The 22,026-nt window shown below is 43.0% G+C and overlaps 1 protein-coding gene across 1 annotated transcript in view; it reads left to right on the forward strand.

Annotated features, from left to right (window-relative positions):
• tspearb (thrombospondin-type laminin G domain and EAR repeats b) overlaps window positions 1-22,026 on the forward strand; it is a 76,832-nt gene that overhangs the window by 36,723 nt on the left and 18,083 nt on the right. The window contains exons 7-8 of the mRNA XM_043694476.1: window positions 778-964; window positions 10,538-10,767. Of these exons, the coding sequence (XP_043550411.1) occupies window positions 778-964; window positions 10,538-10,767 (417 nt within the window). The remainder of the gene's footprint in view (window positions 1-777; window positions 965-10,537; window positions 10,768-22,026) is intronic.

Genomic DNA, 22,026 nt, shown 5'->3' on the forward strand with positions numbered 1-22,026 from the left:
GGAACCTAAGAGGTTAAGAGGCAAATTGATAGAAGTTTGTAAAATAAACAGAGGTATAGATAAGAGTTAATGGTAGTTATCTTTTCCCTAGGATGGGGGATTTCAAGACGAGGGGTCGCATTTTTTAAAATGAGAGGAGAGATTTAAAAAGACATAAGAGGCAACATTTTTACACAGAGGGTGGTTTGCGTGTGGAATGAGCTTCCTGAGGAAATGGTGGATGTGGGTACAGTTACAGTGTTTAAAAGACATTTGGCTGGGTACATGAATAGGAAAAGCTTGGTGGGATATGGGCCAGGAGCAGGCAGGTGGAATGAGTTTAGTTAGTGTTCCTGTTCAGCGTGGGTTGATTGGATCGAAGGGCCCTTTGCCATATGACTCTATGACTCCATGAAAGACATGGTTCAATCTGCCTCCACCACATTCTTGGTTATAGATTGGGTTAGCTCTGAGCTGTGTCAAATCCTTAGGTTGGAGTTTATTTTTTATTTGCTCACTAGATGTTGGTTTTGCTGGCTATTGCCCAACCCTAACTGTCCCTGATCAAAGCATTGTTGTTCCAGTGAGTACACACTTAGATTCACTCTATCACTGCATACATGGGATAAAAGAAGGGCAAGAGTTGTGCAGGGATAAATCTCTGATTAACATGGAAACTTTCTAATAAAGGTTTTTCCAAGATTTACATTTTGACTGTGGGAATGGAAGTGAGCCCAAGAATCTCAAAGGGACCCATGCCCCTATCTTGCACACTATTGATCCTCCGTGTCCTCTTAGGTTTTCCTGGCCGTGGCCAATTTTGAAAAGAATGAACGGAACCAGGAGTATTCAGTCATCTACAGATGGAGCAAGAGGAGGCTGCGGTTTGTTCTGTACCAGAGACTACCAACTCACAGTGCCCGTGACTGGGAGGCCTTCCAGATCAATGGGGAGACTTTCCTTGCTGTGGCCAATCATCGTGAAGGTACACTCTTCAGAATTATGTGTTGCTAGCTGCCAGCTCCTCTCTCCCTCGATTGAGACAATCAGTAGAGGAATACGAATGTGTTGCAGTTCTCTAAATCTAAAATGAAACCCCATCTTTACTGCTCTCTGTCCAGTTTTGGACTCCACACTACAGGAGTGAGAGGACTGACCTTGGATGGGCAAGTGAAAATTCTCCAGAATGATGTTGAAAGGTTAAATTATGTATACAGGTTACACAGGCCAGGCTTGTATTCCCTCGAGTATGGAAACATTTTCTAATCTCCGAGATGCTAATACACACCTCTGAAGTATGGGCAGCATGGTGGCTCAGTGCTGAGCACAGTTCCACAGTCCAAATATGTGCAGGTTAGGTGGATTGGCCATGGGAAATACACGGTTACAGGAATGGGGATGGGTCTGGTTGGCATGCTCTTTGGAGGGTCGGTGTGGACCCGATGGGCCGAATGGCTTGCGTCCATACTGTAGGGATTCAATGATTCATAAGGATGATTTGAACCCAGAGCTGCTGGCTCAGGGATAGGGACACTACCACTGCACCAGAAGAGTCCTCACGAAGTATGGAAGATTAAAGAGTGCACTGATTAAGAAGTTGTTCATGTTAATTTTAAATCTGAGACATGTAGATTTTTGATAAGCAAAGGCAGGTGTATGGAGTTGTGCCACAGATTGGACATAGTCTCATTGAATGGTGGAACAGGCTTGAGGGGCTGAATTCCCTACTCCTGTTCCGAAGCTGATTAAAGGATTTGATGGAGTAAATAAGGAGAAACTGTTTTCTCTTGTGATTGATGCATCCACAACAAGGAAGAACACCCTTAACATTAGAGCCAGGTCATTCAGGGTTGATGTCAGGAAGAACGCCTACATTAAAGGTGGTTGAAGTCTGGAGCGCTGTCCCCTAAAAAAGCTCATGAGGCTTCGAGCGGGGGACAAAGTGAATTGAAATTTTCAAAACTGAGATCAATGGATTTTTGTTTGACCAGCATGCTGAGGGATGTAGGACCAAGCGAGGTGAATCAAGCTAAGATGCAGGTCAGTCTCAGTGTAAACTGAGTGAAAGTCTGACTGGTCTCCTCCTACGATGTACTGGATGTACAGAATACATTCGAAGAAGCTGTCTCCTCACAGAGAGAGAGACTGATGTCAGAGGAAGGCCAATTCCTCTTGCACTCACCTTTCAATAAAGGCAATGGATCCACATCTGCACTCAGAATCTCGGGCTGTGCAATGCAGGGAACAGGGTTGAACCTGACTGATATATTGATGCAGCTGAAAATGTGTTGCTGGAAAAGCGCAGCAGGTCAGGCAGCATCCAAGGAACAGGAGAATCGACGTTTCGGGCATAAGCCCTTCTTCAGGAATATATTGATGCAGCAGAGGTATACACCTGCAAGGTCTTGCATGGGTCCAGGGTGGTCAGGGCCTGTTCAGACTGCACATGCATTTATTTTAGAGACCTGTGGAGCCATAAGCCAGCTCTCTTAACTCTTTTTACATGGTGTTCAAACTAAAAGTTCCTAAATGCCTTCGATTTCTCTCCCACCGACCGAAAAGATCATGAAGGTTGTAAACAGAGGAAAGTCGCCCCGTGAGGTTTTCCTACCGGGAGCATGTCAATTCATCTTTCAGTTTGGCATGTCTGCGTGATTAATAATTGGAGTGCATCTGTCAGGACAGGCATTCTCAAAGTGATCTTCCCCAGTGAGACCACCCATAAGAGCCCAATGTCAGCAATTTGTTGACAGGATTCAGGTTGGGATTTGAACATTGCGTGCTGCCTTCCCCCTCCCCCACAAGGCGATCCCCAAGAGATCCTTTCAGCACGTGTGCCCTCGTGTCTATTTAGTGCTGGCTGGTGATCAAATTACCTGGAAGGCAGGAAAGCAACCTGGAGTGCCTTCGATGGCTGTGGATCCCAGTTTACTCTGCCTGTTAAAAGTGCCAGATGGAATGTGTGGGTTCTCCTTGGGTCTTTCAGGAGATCACCCCCATCTCTCACCAGGAAGCAACCTGTGCAGCAGGAAGCCCTGTGTCAGTTGGCTTGTCAGCCAATTTGCAATGCAGAGTAACACCAACAGCGTGGGTTCAATTCCCACACCAGCTGAGGTTACCATATAGGACTTTTCTTCTCAACTCTTCCCCCTGCCTGAGGTGTGGTGACCCCCTCTCTCAGGAGAGAGCAGCGCTATGGTGTGGTAGGGCTACTGCATCTGCCATGCATTTGCCCATTCACTTGTCCAAATCACCCCAAAACCTCTTTACATCCTCCTGACCAATCGCAATTTCACCTAGTTTGCGGTGGCAGTTGCTCAGTGGTTAGCACTGCTGCCTCCCAGCGCCGGGTTCGATTCCAGCCTCGGGCAACTGTTTGTGTGGACTTTGCACGTTCTCCCTGTGTCTGCCTAGGTTTCCTCCGGGTGCTCCAGTTTCCTGCTGCAGTCCAAAGATGTGCAGGTTAGATGGATTAGCCATGGGAAATGCGGGGTTACAGAGACAGGGTGGGGGTCTGGATCTGGGTGGGACACTCTTCAGAGTGTCAGTGCAGACTCGATAGGCCAAATGGCCTCTTTCCGCACTGTGGTGATTATATGATCCTGTAGTAGCAGGTTCAAACCCTAGTTTGGTCCCATTGAAGTTGGTTCTTGCCCTACTTCGGAATAATCAGGAAAGAAAATGTCAGATTATACATTCATGAGGCAGAGAAAGGAAGATTTTGACATATAACCTTTACAGTGTCCCAAAGTGTGCAGGAGTTACACCCAATTCTTGAGTTTAATTTACCCGAATACTACGATTTCCAAGTAAGGGGTGAAAGGGAGGCTCACTAAAGCCCTTTGGAAATGTGGATGTTATCTGTGATTTGTCCTTTCCATTTGGCATTTTTATTCATACAGACAAATGAATTGGGAGCAAGAGTTGACTATTACCCATGAGCGTGCTCTTTGTTGGTGGTTTGATGTTTTGAAAAGGCAGTGCCTCAGAGTGCCCAGTTCAAGTCATGTCTGCGGTACTCCATTTTTTCCCAGAATATTATGTATATTTTTTGTGGACTCACCAACGGGTACTGGGTACAAAAGTGATGTGCATAATAATTTGTGTTGATGTAGTGTCTTTAATGTAGTTAAATGTCCCAAGGTAAAATGTTCAGTGATCTTCCGTATTAGACTTTTCTGAAAGGACATAATTAATATTTTATTCAGAAAGACCAGGGGCCATCTATTGCAATTGTTGATTCATTATAGAATTTGCTGGTGTCCTATTGGATGACGACTTAGACATTGTTCTTCAGAACCATGCAGACAAAGGGCAAAAGACAATTTAGTATGTCTGCTGTTTGTGGATGCTACCCCTTGACAACACCAAGCTAAAAGATACTGACAGGAGCAACATACATGCAATGGCACCCACTGCTACCTCACCACCACCACCAGCTGTCTCAACCATGCCACTACCTTTGTGGGAAATGCAGGTTTACCATAATTGAGTGTTGGGGGTGGTCTGGATGGGATGGCTTTGGAGGGCTGGTGTGGTCTTGATTGGCCAAATGGCTGGCTTCCACACTGCAGGGATTTTACAACCTTGAGCTAGACTTTTGACATGATAACCTCCCCATCACCAAAACCACCTACTTTCATCACTTTAGCATCGACCATTTTCAAACCTGGCTTGCAATCGAGGAAATTGGTTAAGTGATTTGGGAAAGAGATGTTCTGTTACTTTTTCCTTGTAAAAATAAAAATCTAGCCACAGGAATTTAGGAACTCAGCCTCAGGAACACTGCTGCAGGAATGGAGTACAGGCAGTCCTCTTCTTAAGTCTGTTTGTGAGTTGATTTGGACACATGTTGGAACACAATGCATGACAATATAACATAGCTGTTCATAAGTACAGGAAATGGTAATGTGGTGGATCTTTAAAATTACACCCTGTGTGGATCACCTTCATAAGTACAACTTTCGTAAGTCAGACATTTGTGAATAGAGGACATCCTGTATAATGTGGGAAAATGTGAACTTGCCTATTTTGGCAGGAAGAATAAAGAAAAAGGGTATTTTCTAAATAGTGAGAGATTGCATAGTACTGACAGAGAGGGATCTGGGTGTCCTAATGTACGAGTCACTAAAAGGTGATTGTGTTGGTACAGCCAGAATTAGGAAAGCTAAATAAAATGTTATCATTTATCATGAAGCCAGCTAAATCCAGAAATAGGGACATTATGCTTCAGTCAGAAAAGGCATTGGTGAGACCTCATCTGGACTACTGTGTACAGTGTTTGTCGACATACTTAAAGAAGAATGTAAATGTGTTGGATGCAGTTCAGAGAAATGACTAATACCTGGATTGGGCAGGTTGTCTTTTGCTTGTGTTTGCTGGAGCTTACAAAAGTAAAAGGCAACTCAATTGAAACATATAACTCCTTGAGTGGTCTTGACAGAGTAGATGCAGATCATATGTTTCTTTGTAGGAGAATCCACAACTCAGCCGTCACTGTTTGATAAATCAGATGAGACAATTTCTTTTTCCAAATGTCGTGAGTCTTTTGAATGCTCCTCCTGAAAAGGTAGAAGCACAGTCCTTGAATATTTTTAAGGCAAAGGTGGATAGATACTTAAGAGGCAAGGTGAGGGGGGAGGTAATGAAAGGTTAGCAGGGGCAAGTAGGAATGCAATTTTGAGGATACAATCTTATTGAATGTGGAGCAGCATTGAGAGGCTGAATGATCTACCACTGCTCTTAATTCAGGTGTCTTGAGGCTTCCGTATGTAACATTGATTTCTCAGATCACACCATGGGCTGTGGGCTAATAGGTTTTCAGTTCAAAACACAGACTGTAGTGTAGTTATGAGTGACGTAACACTCCGGATATTTGCACACCGGATACGGTAATATTTGCACCTTCATATTATTGAATTTATGGCTTAAATAGTTTTTTTAAAATGACAAAATAGGTACAAAATTCCATTCTATTTCATTTATTCATTCATGTGGTGCAAGTGTCACTGGTAAGGCAAGCATATGTTGTCCACTCCAATTGCACATGGGCTGAGTGGGCAGTTAAGAGTCAGTCACATTGTTGTGTGTCTGGAGTTATATTTAGGCCAATTCGGGTAAGGACAGCAAACTTCCTTTGCTAAATGACGTTTGTGAATCAAGTGGATCTTTACAACAAATGGGGCGGCACGGTGGCTCAGTGGTTAGCACTGCTGCCTCACAGCGCCAGGGACCCGGGTTCAATTCCCGTCTGGGGCAACTGTGTGGAGTTTGCACGTTGCTCCGGTTTCCTCCCACAGTCCAAAGATGTGCAGGTTAGGGTGAATTGGCCACACTAAATTGCCCGTAGTGTTAGGTGAAGGGATAAATATAGGAGAATGGGTCTGGGTGGGTTGCTCTTCGGAGGGTCGGTGTGGACTTGTTGGGCTGATTGGCCTGTTTCCACACTGTAGGGAATCTAACCTAACAATTAATGATAGTTTCACTGCCACCCCCATGAATGACACTAGCTTTCAGTTCCAGATTTATTAAGTTTGTTTAAATTCCTTGAAATTTGAACCCATGTCCACCAGAGCATTAACTTGGATCTCTGGCTTAAAGAATAGTACTGACATAGAGAGGGATCTCTATGTAACATGTCAGAACAGAATAGAATAGAATATCCTTTGTTGTCATGTGTACTCAAATATAGAAGTACAGGAGTACAGTGAAAAGTTTTACAATGTTATCTCTTATGGCGCCATCTTAGGTACAAGTACCTAGGTATAAATTTTACATATAGAAAGTGGAATAAAAAAATAGTTGCATTACTTTACAGAAATGAGACATAGTGAGAAGGATAGTCATTACAGTCAAATACAAATGAACCTTGATTAGATGGCATTCAATTATCTGAATTTTGGATTATCTGAACAAGATCGCAAAGTCCCACTGCATGGCTAAACTATGTTATCCAGCATTCGATTATCTGGCATTCGATTAACTGAACAAAGGCCCATGGCCTTTAGATAATCGAGGTTCCTCTGTAAGCAGATTACACGTAAACATTACACTGCAGTAGCTGAGCTCAGGGACTTCCACACACGGTCTGACCACCCGCGCCAGGCCCCAGTCCAACAACTGTCCAGTAACATCACCACTGGATCATGTTTTCCCACAGAAGGACAGGGGAATTCTTTCTGATCTCCCCAGTCAATAATTATCCCTCTATCAACATCCAGAAAACAGATCATCCAGTCACTATCACAATGCTGTTGTGTGGCATCTTGCTGTGTGAAAATTGGCTGCTACATTTCCCACATCATAACAATGACTACATTGCAAACAAGCACCACTGTGTCCATTCCTGGTTGCCCAGTTATAGGAAGGATACCATTAAAGGTGGAGAAGGTTCAGGAGAGCTTTAATAAGATACTGCCTGGTATGGAAATTATAAAGAAAGGCTGGGATGTTTTTCACTGGAAGGTTGAGAGGTGACCTTATGGAAGTTTATAAAATAATGAAGGGTATAGATAGGGTTGATGGTAGTTGCCTTTTCCCCAAGGATGAGATATTCCATGGCTGGGGGCACATTTTTAAGGGGAGAGGAGAGAGATTTAAAAAAAGACATGAGAAGCAATATTTTACACATATGTGGTTCACATATGGAATGAACTTCCTGAGGAAGTAGCGGATATGGGTACAATTGCAATATTTGGTAAAGTTAAAAATCGCACAACACCAGGTTATAGCCCAACAGGTTTATTTGGAAGCACTAGCTTTTGGAGCGACGCTCCTTCATCAGGTGGTTGTGTGGACAAAACCATCTGATGAAGGAGCGGCGCTCCAAAAGCTAGTGCTTCCAAATAAACCTGTTGGGCTATAACCTGGTGTTGTGTGATTTTTAACTTTGTACACCCTGGTCCAACACTAGCATCTCCAAATCATAACATTTGGTAAGTACATGAATAAGAAATGTTTGGAGGGATATGGGCCAAGTGCAGGCAGGTCGGACTAGTTTAATTTGGGATAATGGTCAGTATGGACTGGTAGGACCGAAAGGTCTGTTTCTGTGCTGTATGACTCGATGACTATGGCTCGATTACTTCATTGCGCCATGCTTTGTGACATGTTAAAGTTACATTAAGATGCTGCAGGTATATAAGCTTCCCTTTCTTGAGATAAATGGTCAAAACTGTCAGACTCTGATAACAATTGAATTCATTTGGATTTTGTAAAGACAGAGTGAGGATTCAAAGCTTTGAACCAGACCCTTGAATCCAGGCTGCCTGGGTCTATCAAAGAAATACTCGTGTTTAGATGACATGACACAATGATGCAGAACTTCTAAAATAATTGCTAACCTTTCAGGGAAATAGTTTCATAGCGTTGCACACTAGACGATGTGTTGAAGAACAGCAAGTCAGAACAAAAGCTGGAAAAGTCTTTGAATGTTTTGCTTATGCCAACCCTCAGTGTTCTTTCTGTTGCTTTTTTTGAGACTGTTGGAGAGGCAATGAGGTGGTCTGTGGAGGCAGTGGGGGATTAGCCTTCGTTGGTATTCTGTTGTAATAAATATTGAAACTGTTGACAGGACAAGTAGACAGGGTAGATTCAGAGACGCACATGCAAGCAAATCACAAATCACAATCGTTCTCAATTTCAGCTTTAGGCTGAGGGGCTTAAATAATTAAATCAATACCACTGCAGAGAAAGACATGCTGTAAAAGCCTTTTGTCTTGCATTCATCAAGACAAATGCATCAGTGCCAAAATTCAAAAGACAATAGTTTATTTGGTGTTCATGTGTCTTTCCTGATGAGTGCAAGTTGAAAACTCCAGCAACGTTTCTCTGTTCAGCAAGATTTAGGTTTTGTACCACCAAGCGACTATAATTAAATCAATCTCACCACACGTCAGTCTCAAGCAGGGGAGGAATCAAGTCAAACTTAGTATTACCTTTTAGTTTTTATATTAAAAGTTAGATGAACAATGCCACAACAGACTACAACAATTTGTTAGCTAGACATTGAGACTGCATAATAAAATATCCACTTGAACAGCTGATTCCGAATTGTGTCATTGCTAACATTTTCAAATCAATTTTTAAATATGTTGCTTTGTGTGTTTTTGCCCTTCTTCTGAAAACTGATTTTCTTGTTTTATTTCTTCTAAATCTCCAATTTCCATTAAGTTTTTAGAGACAGGGTCGTTAAAAAGGCACTTGGCATGCTTGACTTCATTGCTCAGTCCTTTGAGTATTGGAGTTGGGATGACATGTTGAGGTTGTACAGGACATTGGTAAGGCCTCTTCTGGCTTACTGTGTCCAGTTCTGGTCACTCTGTTATAGGAAGGATACTATTAAGCTGGAGAGGGTTCAGAAGAGATTTACCAGGATGTTGCCGGGTGTGGAAGTTTTGAGTTAGAAAGAAAGGCTGGATAGCCTGGGATATTTTTCACTGGAGCATAGGAGGTTGTGAGGCGACCTTGTAGAAGTTTGTTAAACAACAAAGGGTATGGATAGAGTTAGTGGTAGTTGTCTATTCCCTAGGATAGGGATTTCAAGACTGGGGGATCTATTTATAAGGTGAGAGGAGAGAAATTTAAAAAAGAAATGAGGGGTGGTTCACATGTGGAATGAGGAAGTAGCGGGTTTGGGTACAATTACAATGTTTAAAAGACATTTGGATAAGTACATGAATAGGAGAGGTTTGAAGGGATATGGGCCAGGAGCAGGCAGGTGGAACTAGTTTAGTTTGGGATTATGTTCAGCATGGACTGGTTGGGCCGAAGGGTCTGTTTCTATGCTGCATGACTTTATAAGGCATTCCTCTTCATCTCGATTCTCACATGGAATGAGACATGTAATCGCAGGCTGCAGTCACGTATATTCACAGCCATAGTTGTACTTGGGGCCATATATGCACTTGCATACGTATATTCAGCAACCACCGGCTTCTGTTGTGCACTATCAGTTACAGCTCATCACTCTTGTGTCTGACTCAGAAGGCCATGGATTCAAAGTTCCACTCCAAGACTTGTGCACAGAATCCAGGCTTCTGCTCCTGTGTGGTATTGGGGGAGCACTGCACTGCCTAGAAAAGCAGTCTTCTGGAGAAGACATTAAACAGAGACCCTGCTTCCCCTCTTAGGTGGATGTAAAAGATCCCATGGCCCTCATTGAAACTGAGCAAGGGAATTATCATTGGCAACCTGCCAATGTTTATCCCTTAAACCAATATGTATGAAAGATTAATTGGGTGGCCATTTATTTCATTGCCCTGTGTGGAATCCTGCTGCTCTCAAATTGTCTCCTGTAGTTTCCACATTATATAACAGTGACCGCACTTCTAAAGTACTTTGCTGCCTGTAAAGTGTGTTGTGATTGTCTTGTGGTTGTCAGAGGTAAGACACAAGCTCATTTCTTTCTCCCTGGCCGCAGGCTGTTGGTCTGCTGGGGGAATGTAGTCACTGTTTATTGCTCTGCTGCAGGTGTCTGTGGACACGACCCCGTTAGTTTGCTTAGTGAGGAACGGGGTTATGTTCTGGTATCTGACTGGGTTTATTTCTACCTTTTAAGGAAACAATCACAACATTGACAGCATCATTTACAAGTGGAACCCCAATGCCCGTATGTTTGAAAGGAACCAGACCATCCCAACCTCGGGAGCCTACGACTGGGAATTCTTTACAATCGGACCCTATTCCTTTTTGGTGGTGGCGAACACCTTCAATGGGACATCAACCCGGATCTACTCCCGGATTTACATCCAGCTAGGAGGAATGTTCCGACTTTTCCAGTCAATCCCAGTAAGTATCCAAGAAGAAGCAAAATGCTGCTGGGAGTCTGCAGCAAGCACAGAGAATCTCAGCAGCTTCTGTGGAGAGAGGAACAGAGTTAACATTTCAAATCTCTTCAGAATGGAAAAGGGCTGGAACATTGTGGTTTTATGCTTTTGACAACTTTAATGCTGCTCCACTCCCTCTTCCCCTCTGTTAACAGCATAAATTCCATCATTTTCCATCCCCTTTCAGTTCTGAAGAGTCACATCTGTTTTGAAACATTAACGCTGTTTCTCTCTCCAAAGATACTGTTAGACCTGCTGAGTTTCTTTAGCATTTTCTCTTTATGTTTCTCCTCCATTCATTTAAGTAGTCACAAGACCTCACAAGATGAGGAAATAGGAGCAGACATTTGCATTTATAAAGCATCCTAACCCGTCATGGGAAATTGCAATGGGAAGAGACCATACAGTCCCTCAAATCTGTTCCATTATTTAATGAGATTATAGGTGATCTGTGTCTAAACTCCATTTAACCTGTTACTCAGGAACACATCAGAAACCATCACAGAAAATGCTTTACTTTGAAATGGGATCTCCATTCTTACATGAGTGAAAATAAAACACACCTGTCTAACACACAAGATTCCACAGGTATCACTATAACCACTGTGCTGTGCACAAACCTGGATAGTATATGGATGTTTTTTTTTCTGCAGTAGTTGGATACAACATAGCAGCTGAACTGGTTGTTTCAGCGAGTAGATAAGGGTCAACCTTATTGGTGTGGGTCTGGACATCTCTTTCAGGCCCGACCCTGCAAGGCTGGCAAATTTCCTCCCACAGAGAGAACGGAATGGGTTAAATACAATTCAGTAGTTTTGTGATTATTAATGAGATTGGCATTCTGTTTCAGATTTGGTGACTAATTGAATCTAAACCCCACCCCTCAATGAGTACCCATGTATGATGTCAATGAACTCTGTGTAGTCTCATTGTGAACCCTCACATAATTGACTAACAAAAGAATGCCGTGCAATTACACAGTGACTAATCCTCACCAATATCAGGTTTGGGTAGAATCCAACCTCAGTGCAGATGAATTATGAAAATGTGGCTTATGTTTGTCTCTTTGTAAACATTAAATCAACGTGAAATTGATTTCTCCACCTTCTTCCTCTCCATCTATCTATCAGCGGTAACTTACTTCCAATTCACTTGATTCCCTTTCCTTCACTGCTACATATTTATTCTGCATAATATTTACATGCTGCCCTCTCACCTTAGTCTTTCTCCTGACTTTTCTGCAATTTTTTTTTTCCTTTTTCTCTAATCAATTATTTTTATTCAGTCTGGGATGTCTAATGGAAAGCCTCACCAGGTTTTTTCATTAATATGCTCAGGCTGATGATTGACAATCTCAGCGCTTCTGCACATGTCAGTAGCTTTGTTAAGTGTAAGTTTCTCCTTTCTCTGCAGATGTGCTTTCACAGCTGGATCCCTCATGCCTAAGACTATCCTATTTCTAATGAATTCCCCTTTCGCTTGCCCAAACTCACAGATCCAGCTAGATGTGCCAATATGATCACATCTCAGCCAATCATCCTCCTTTTTCCTTCAGCAAACTGTTTGTACATTATGTTAGTATAGGTTGAAAAGTGCATTTTCAAATTTCTCCTTTCTGGCTCCTCCACCTCTAAATCTAGACTGCAATAAGTTATATTGCATACGTTCACCAACTTTCACTGATACTACAACTACTCATCTTATTTACTCATCTTTTTAAAACAATAATTCTGTAACTATTCATATTTTGCTACTAATAGTAGGGAAAAACATCTAATTCTGTTGTATTCTGGGTAATCCAAGATGGAGGATGGGAAAAGTTTCTGGCTGTAACAGGCTGCTTCTTTTTTGAGGTATTTAGATGTTGGAGGTGATTTCCTCGAATTCCAGGAGCAGCAATTACTGTTTTATATGTTGCATTGTTTTGGAACTTTGGAGAAAGAAAAAGTCAAAACAACTGCACTTTTAAAAGGGAGAGGAACAGACAAAGGGAGCACATGGTGGGGTCAGTGCAGGAGAGAGAGAAAGAGAGACAGAGAAAGAAACCCGCACTGCTAACTGACACAGCAATGAACCCGCACCGTTACTGCCTTCGCTGTTTGAATGCATGTATCGCTGGACATCGGAGTATGTCTAAATGGTGGAGGCTGGTACAACTGCAACATTTGAAAGGCATCTGGACGGGTATAACAATAAGAAGGGTTTGGAGGAATATGGGCCGGGTGCTGGCAGATGGGATTAGACTGGGTTGGGATATCTGGTAGGCATGGACGAGTTGGACCAAAGGGTCTGTTTCCGTACTGCACATCTCTATGACTCTAAGTTTCCTTTTATTTCCACTACAGTGGGGACTGGAAAATGCAGGCTATTTTGACCTGGCTAATACCTGCAGTGGCAGACTGCTGCATTTATTTTGTTTCCTTGGTGTTTCTTTCAGTAGCAGTCCTTCTTAACAGCTCTAGAAATTCTCACATTTTTCAGCTGCACCATTCCTGACATCACTTTTTTTAACAAGCGTTTAATGTCTGCACCCAAATGAATGCATCCAAAATCACTTACAACAGAGGTAACGATCTCGTGTCTGTGGGAAGTCTGTGGGTACTCCAACTAAGATCTGTACACGATCTTACCAGCCTCTGCCAACACTGTATTCACCCTGTAGCCTTTTTCAGATATCTGTATTCCTGCAATTCCTATCAATGCTGCCCATGTCTTCAACCATCTCGATGTTAAACTCTGGAATTCTCTCTCCAAATCTCCGCCCATGTATTCTTTTTGACCTCCTTATGAGTCTCAACATCAAGTTTTCTGTGGCTGTGCTCCAGTAGAGAAGCTTAGGATCTTTTTCTGTGTTCAAGGCTATATATAAATGCAGGTTTTGATCTGTGGTGGGTTTTGGGAGGAATGAATTTCCAGTGCTGGGTGTCGGTTAGTTCAGTTGGCTAGACAGTTGTTTTACAATGTAGAGTGATGCCAGCAATGTGAGCTCAATTCCCATGCTGGCTGAGGTTATCATGATGGTCTTGTGTTCTCAACCTCTCCCTTCACCTGAGGCATGGTGACCTTCAGGTTAAAACACCACCAATCATCTCTCTCTTTCACTCTCTCTCTCTCTCTCTCTCTCACACACACACACACACACACACATGCAGGAGAAAGCTATAGGATAGGGAAAATTTCAAGATGTAAATAAAGTTGATCGCTAAATAAGCGTCATCTTGAGGCCACTGTTTACAAATGACTGACAATTCAGCACAATCTTGAAGATGCTGTGTGTACAAAATATTTACATTACTTAAACCCTCAGGACTTGCAGGATTAGTTACACCTTGTTACAAGCAAATCAGATTTCATTTTCTGAGCCAAATGATTTCACAATCTAAGCAGAGGGAGGCATAAAGATTGCTAATGCTTTGTATCGATTTCAAGGGCAGACAGGATTGTCACCGTGTGGCAGTATCAGAGAGCAGAGTTGACAGGCAGCCTTCATCATAGAACTTTCCTTCTTTTCAACCTCTCGTTGCTATCGATTTATTGCTGTGTCTCCTGGAACAACATCACTTGGCAAGTGCCTTCTCTGCTCTTCAGAACTAACCAATGTTTTCTGTCCAGCCTTGGAAACAGTGGGGATATCATTAGTGATAACAGATAATTGGCCAATCTTGCCTGAATGCCTAATTGAGGAGGGTATTAATCATCAGACCCTCCAGTTCAGTGTGTAGCAACTTCCTGAGGGAAAGACTGACAGATGTCAATTAGTGTACAGCCACCTCTTTGAGAAACACCAGTCAGTGTATCGATATCTCCCAGAAAAATCTCAGTGTAAAGTTTGTTATGGACCAGACCAGATCCCCTCAAAATATTTTCAGAAGGTAGCCGAGACCCTAATTTTTTTCCTTATTTTAAAAGTAGACATAAAATGCATGTTCCAGATGTGATGTGACTGGTCAAACTACTCGATGTTAAGCGACACACAATTTATTTAGGCACTATAATTAAAATATAAACAAAAGAAAGACGACTTTAGAATAACTTAACTATCGGAAAACTTAACAGAATGGTAAATACAATAACTATTACGAATTAACTGCTCCAATATAGTAACATCCATAAACACAGCCCTTGGCAAAAAGGCAAATTCAGGCACAGATTCTCAAATGCAAACCTCCACTCTAGGAGGAAGAAACATCAGGGGGATTTTCCGAAGAAGTAGCAGCTGGGAATTATTTGCTGAGGCTTCCAACTCTTCTAAGGCTTCTGGTGCTACTGAGAAAATCAAATCCTGAAAATCCTGATCAATGAAAGCTGGCCGCACCCATTCAGGCTGTTAAAAAAAACTCACAGCCTCCTAAGCTGTTTACTTAAGTTGTCTTCAAGTAGTCGGTTCTGAACCTTTGCCTTACAACCTCTCTTCAAAAACACCTGGGATAAAATAACTTCTACAGTAACGATGAGGAGGCACCAGTATTAGACTTGGGTGGACAAATTTAAAAATCTCACAACACCAAGGTTTCTTTGGAAGTACTAGCTACCTGATAAAGGAGCAGTGCTCTGAAAGCTGGTACTTCCAAATAAATGAGTTGGACTATAACCTGGTGTTGTGTGATTTTTAACTTTGTCCTTCTAAAGTGACAGCATTGTCACAAGATATCCCTCAGAAATACCTCAAGCAATGTATTGATATCTCCCAGAGAAATCTCAGTCAGTGTACATATATCTCACTAAGAAATCCCAGTCAATGTATAAATGTTTTCTGGATAAATCCCAGTCAGTACATAGGTATCTCTCAAAGAAATCTCAGTCAGTGTACAGATATTCCCCGGAAAAATCCCAGTCCTCAAGACTCAAGCCAAGGTTAATTTGATATAAAGTGAAGTTTTGCCTATGTACATTTCAAGAGCTCACCCAATAGTTTTAATAGTTATTAATACTAAAACTAACATAAGAAAATATATCTGGATTTGGAAATGACGAGTTAAATTGCTGACATCATCTTGTCTGGAGAAAAGAATTCTTTTGGAATAGCTTCACTCTGTGTCGACAACCCATCTGAGGACACCGAAATATCCCTGGGGAATAGACTGAGAGATACAAGCAGCTGACACAAGTAAACGATGATACCTAACAGGAATTGTCTTGTCATATTCCCTTTTTGTCATGCTTCTTTCTTGTTGGAAAGTCCCAGTCCCCATTCTCTATGAAAATGTGCGAACGTCGTTCAGTCCCTCAGGCCTGCTCCAGTATTCACTCAATCATGTCTCTATCTCCCTGCCTCAATTACATATCCCTTTAATAACTTCACCTAATAGAAAACAATCGATCTCAGTCTTAGAAATTCCAATTGGCTTTCCCCCACCTTAACAGCCTGTCAGGGGCAGGGGGTTAGGGGAAATTCCACATTTCCACAGTTCTTTTTGCAAAGAAAGAAACGTTCTAATTCCATAACCGTGTGGTCTGGTGCAAATATAAAACGTAGATATGCATTTGTTCTGGACTCTGCCTCCAGGCGGAAGAGTTTTTCTCTACCTATCAATTTCTGAATCAATTTAAACATCTCGATCAGATTACCCCCTCAGATTTCTGAACTCAAGGGATTACAAACCCAATCCAATCAACCTACCCTTATGATTTAAATATTTAAGCCCCTCTGGATCAGTCAGCTGTATCTGTGCTGTGGCCCAATTAAGATCCAAATTTTGTTCCTTAGGTGTAAAGTCCCTACAATGTGGAAGCAGGCCATTCAGCCCATCGAGTCTAAACCAATGTTTCAAAGAGCATCCCAACCAGACCCACCCTCTTCCTGTAACCCTGCATTTCCCATGGCTAGTCCACTGAGCCTGCCTATCCCTGGACACTACGGGCAGTTTAGCATGGCCAGTCCACCTACCCTGCACATCTTTGGATTGTGGGAGGAAACCAGGACACCCAAAGGAAACCCACGCAGACACGGGGAGAATGTGCAAACTCCACACAATCAGTCACCTGAGATGGGAATTGAACCCGGGCCCCTGGCGCTGTGAGGCAGCAGTGCTAACCACTGTGTCATCATGCTGCCCTATATGTACTGTCAGTGTAGTGTTCAAAATTGAATGCAATGACTCCAGGTCAGGTTTGACCAATGCTTTATACAACAAAACATTATTTTCTCACTTTTGATTTCGAACTCTATGAAGATAGTTGCCAGGGACTGTGTCCTGGTGGATGTTTTGCCAATGGATTCCCTATTTCTGGCTAATTGTGAGCATTATTTTAATGAATTTGATTGTCTCTCCACACCAGCGCCACACAACCCACCACTGGGTGGTCTGTCTTTTTCTTTGTGAGCTCACTATCTGCAGACTGGTCTGACCACAGTGCCATAACTTCCACCAAATCCAGATACCTAAATCCACCCCAGCCAGAATGGGGATCAAACTCTTTGCACTGGCACCAATCCGATCAGATATCCAGTCATTTGGCCCCTAAAGGGTCTGAGTTGCTTTGACAACATACACTTTGTTATGTGTGTGCAGTCCAGAGCTATGGATAGCAATGTGGGAAGTTCCAAATCCTTTCCATCATCATCATCATCACAGCAGCTGACTCAATATCTCCCCTATTCTTACTGACTGACACTTGAACGAGTGGAAGGATTTGCAAGTATTCCCCCTGTTTGGTTGGTTTGTTAACACACCTTCTGTGGTTGTTAAGTCCTGAAGTGGGTCTTGGACATTACCCTCTGTGCCACTGAGACCTCCCCTAAGCAGCTACATGGTCACTTCATGTTGCTGTACCCGTCATTCAAACTGGGATAGTCGTCCAGCACAAAACAGCAGAAGGCAAGCTCTATTTCCATTGTGATAGTGGGCGATGGATGATACAACACTGTCTGTGTGGAGTTTGCACATTCTCCCCATATCTGCGTGGGTTTCCCTCCAGGTGCCCAGTTTCCTCCCACAGTCCAAAAGATGTGCAGCTTAGGTGAATTGGCCGTGGTAAATTGCCCCTAGCGTTAGGTGTAGGGGAATGGGTCTGGGTGGGATGCTCTTTGGCGGGTCGGTGTGGACTTGTTGGGCCGAAGGGCCTGTTTCCACACTGTAAGTAATCTAAAAAAAAATCTAAAAAGAAAAGGTTACTGAAATAAATCCACAGAGGGTGGTATCCCATTGTCAAGTCACCCTTTATTTACACGTGGAGAGTCCTTGACACTGATCCAGCTCCCTCAAAGCCAGCTCTGAAAGTCAACACAACCTCTGACACTCCTGTTTTTGTTTCTTTTCTTTTGTTTTTCCCCCACACTACTGCCTAACAGTGGGAGACACGCCTATTTATATCTGTCAACTAGGGCTCTCCAATTGGACCAGATTAACAGCTGTACCCAGGGAACTCATATTCTGTGATGTCCAGCTGGCTACAGTTGCATTTCTGTAGTGCCTTTCATGATCTCAGGATGTCCCAAAGCATATTCGAACTAACAACTTTCATTTGAAGTGATGCCACTGTCAGACAGCAGCAGCCATTTTGTGCACAGAAAAATCCCTCAAACCATAATGTAATGATATATAAACATTCTCTGGCATGGATATTGGCCAGTTTTTTTGTAAAATCACCAGGAAACCTTTCTGAGAGGGTAGAAATGGCATCACATGTGAGTCTGCATCTCCAACAGTGCAGCATTGGTAAGTCAGCCTTGGTTATGTAGATGACTGTCTGCAGTGGGAGAACTCACAACCAGTTGAATTTACAGGCAGATGAGCTATTGGTCTTGCTTATATCCAAATATTTGGATCAGCTAGATTCTGCATTCCTGTAACTAAGCACAGTCTGATTTTAACTTCAACCTCCAAAGATGTGTAGTTTGTATCTCGTATTAGAGCATTCCAAGGTGTGAAACAGGGGCATTATCAGAAATGCTTCCCAAACCTCTTCCCTCTATGACCCCATTCTGAAGCTTGGAAATTGTCATGGCAACTCAGTGAGAGTGGAGACGGGAGCGCGGTGCATGTTGGCAGATACAAATCTATGAGAATGCGGTCTGTTAAGGGGGCACAGTGGTGAAAACTTGGTCAGGGTTCCATCGTAGCTGTTGCAACCTTCAAACTTTCAACTGACAGCACTTAACGAGATCCAAAGCCCCACTTTGGGAAGTCCTGAAGCAGAATGTAGCAGACAGGTAGCTGTAATAATATTCCTACGTAATCTAAATCTAATTCAAATGGATTACAGAGTCACAGAGTCATAGAGGTAAACAGCATGGACACAGACCCTTCGGTCCAACTTGTCCATGCCAACCAGATATCCTTAACCTAATCTAGTCCCATTTGCCAGCACTTGTCCCATATTCCTCTAAAACCTCCTTATTCATATACCCATCCAGATGCCTTTTCAATGTTGTAATTGTACCAGCCTCCACCACTTCCTCTGGCAGATAGAGTTTAAGCAGCGCCCAAACAATGGCATGTGGATTCCCTTTATTTAAATCTCCCTGGTGGATTTATTTACAGTTCAACTAATATATACAAGTAGTGATCAATCTCCAGATGCAATTTGTGCCTTGTGTGCTTTAGGGTAGACAGCTTATGGGCTGTGGTCCTGTGACAATGTCTGGATATTTGGCTTATTTACATGTTGAGCTCTTAAAAGGACATCACTGCAAATATGAGAGCACATCCTCCTTTTCGTCCAAAGTTTCTCTTGTACGCTACAAGTGAAAACAGATAAAAATTGGTTAAACCAAAATGAGTTATAAAGTGATAAGGACTGTAAAACATACAAGTACAGAGGTCAAAGAGTCCGTATAGCATATCAACGGTTTGACAGGATTTCCAGATCTTGGAAATGTGGATGTTCATCTTTGGCTGTTCTTGGTCTGCTGATAGTGAATTTATTGTTGTCTCTGTGTTCCATCATGCTGCGGTTGTCTGGATGTGTTCTTTTCTCTTCACTGTCGGTGCGTTATGCACTTCCCTCACTGTCTTCTGTTACTTCTCACGTTTCACCAGGAGGTGGTCTTCTTGACTTGTGAGGGATTCTATTCCTTGAGTTGCTCAATTGTTTCAATTGATGCTCACAATCTCTGTTCACATCTCCATGAGGTCCCTCGCCAGTTTGGCCACTCTTTCCTATGTCTGTTATATTTCTCACAATATTGGCGTTATGCCACAGATTTTCACCATTCCTTTTCATACTTGGATTCAGTGGCAGGGAGCCTCTGCACCATTTCCTCTCTCAATATTGCAACTTGAGCTCAGCCGGATGTCCCTGCATGGTGGGGCATGATGACCAGGTTCTCCATCTCTACAGCCTTTACCTCCAACTGCAGCTGAAACAGCTGCACAGGCCCCCACCAACTGTTAACCTTCCCCTTTCTTCCTTCAGCTCCCTCATGGTTGCTTTGCCAACTGCAAATAGAATGATAGAATCCCTACAGTGTGGAAGCAGGCCTCTCGGCCCATCAAGTTCATACTGCCTATCTGAAGAGCATCCCACCCAGACTCATCCCGCCTTCCCTATCTCTGCAACCCTGCATTTCCCATGGCCAACCCACCTATCCTGCACATCCCAGGGCACGATGAACACTTTAGTATTGCCAATCCACCAAACCTGAACACTATTGGACTGTGGGAAGAAACCGGAACACCCTGAGGAAACCCACACATACACAGGAAGAATGTACAAACACCACAATCAAACCTGGGTGTCTGGGGCTGTGAGGCAGCAGTGCTAACCACTGAGCCACCATGCTGCCCTTGGCATTAACTTGGCTAGGGGAGTGGCAAGTTCTGAAACACGAGTCTTCAACGAGTTGCCAGAATGTTGTCAGGGCCCATAGCCTTTGCAGTATCCAGTGTCTCCAACTGTTTCTTGATATCATGTGGAGTGCATCAAATTGGCTGAAGACTGGTATCTGTGATGCTGGGGACCACTGGAGTAGGCCGAGATGGATCATCCACCTGGCACCTCTGGTGAAGATTGCTGCAAATACTTCAGCCTTATCTTTTACGCTGTTGCGTTGGTCTCTTTGATTATTGAGGATGGGGATATTTGTCGAGCCTCCTCCTCCAGTGAGTTGTTTATGTTTCTCCTCCCTCTGCTTCTCTTCATTCAGAGCTTTGTTATCCTGACTGAACTCCTCTGAACAGTTTTCCAATCCTTTCACTATCCTCTCCACATTACTTATCTCGTTCCTCCAATGCTTTCAATAACCGTTCCCACCCCCAACTTAAAGATGCTCCTTTAAAAGCTTACTCTTTGACTAGGCCTTTGACTACAGTTTAGGGTGAATTCCCATTAACGGCTCAATATGCAAATAAGCCAACCACCCAGATCACGGGCTTTCTGCTCTGTAGCACTCAGAGTACAGACTATCTGGGAAATTACAGTACTGTATATTTCATTTCAATGGCAGGGAGATTTGCGAGAGCTGCTCGTGAGAATTTAAACTAGTAAGGTGGGGAGGGTGGGACCCAGGGAGATAGTGAGGAAAGAGATCAGTCTCAGACTTTTACAGTTGAGAACAGAAGCGACTCAACCAGTCAGGGCAGGCAGGGACAAGGTAGGACTGATAAATTAAACTGCATTTATTTCAATGCAAGGGGCCTAACAGGGAAGGCAGATGAACTCAGGGCATGGTTAGGAACATGGGACTGGGATATCATAGCAATTACAGAAACATGGCTCAGGGATGGGCACGACTGGCAGCTTAATGTTCCAGGATACAAATGCTACAGGAAGGATAGAAAGGGAGGCAAGAGAGGAGGGGGAGTGGCATTTTTGATGAGGGATAGCATTACAGCTCTGCTGAGGTAGAATATTCCCGGAAATACATCCAGGGAAGTTATTTGGGTGGAACTGAGAAATAAGAAAGGGATGATCACCTTATTGGGATTGTATTATAGACCCCATAATAGTCGGAGGGAAATTGAGAAACAAGTTTGTAAGGAGATCTCAGCTATCTGTAAGAATAATAGGGTAGTTATGGTAGGGGATTTTAACTTTCCAAACATCGACGGGGGGCTGCCATAGTGTTAAGGATTTAGATGGAGAGGAATTTGTTAATTGTGTACAAGACAATTTTCTGATTCAGTATGTGGATGTACCTACTAGAGAAGGTGCAAAACTTGACCTACTCTTGGGAAATAAGGCAGGGCAGGTGACTGAGGTGTCAGTGGGGGAGCACTTTGGGGCCAATGACCATAATTCTATTAGATTTAAAATAATGATGGAAAAGGATAGACCAGAT

The sequence above is a fragment of the Chiloscyllium plagiosum genome, chromosome 7 (assembly GCF_004010195.1).
Source record: "Chiloscyllium plagiosum isolate BGI_BamShark_2017 chromosome 7, ASM401019v2, whole genome shotgun sequence".
Classification (NCBI taxonomy): Eukaryota; Metazoa; Chordata; class Chondrichthyes; order Orectolobiformes; family Hemiscylliidae; genus Chiloscyllium; species Chiloscyllium plagiosum.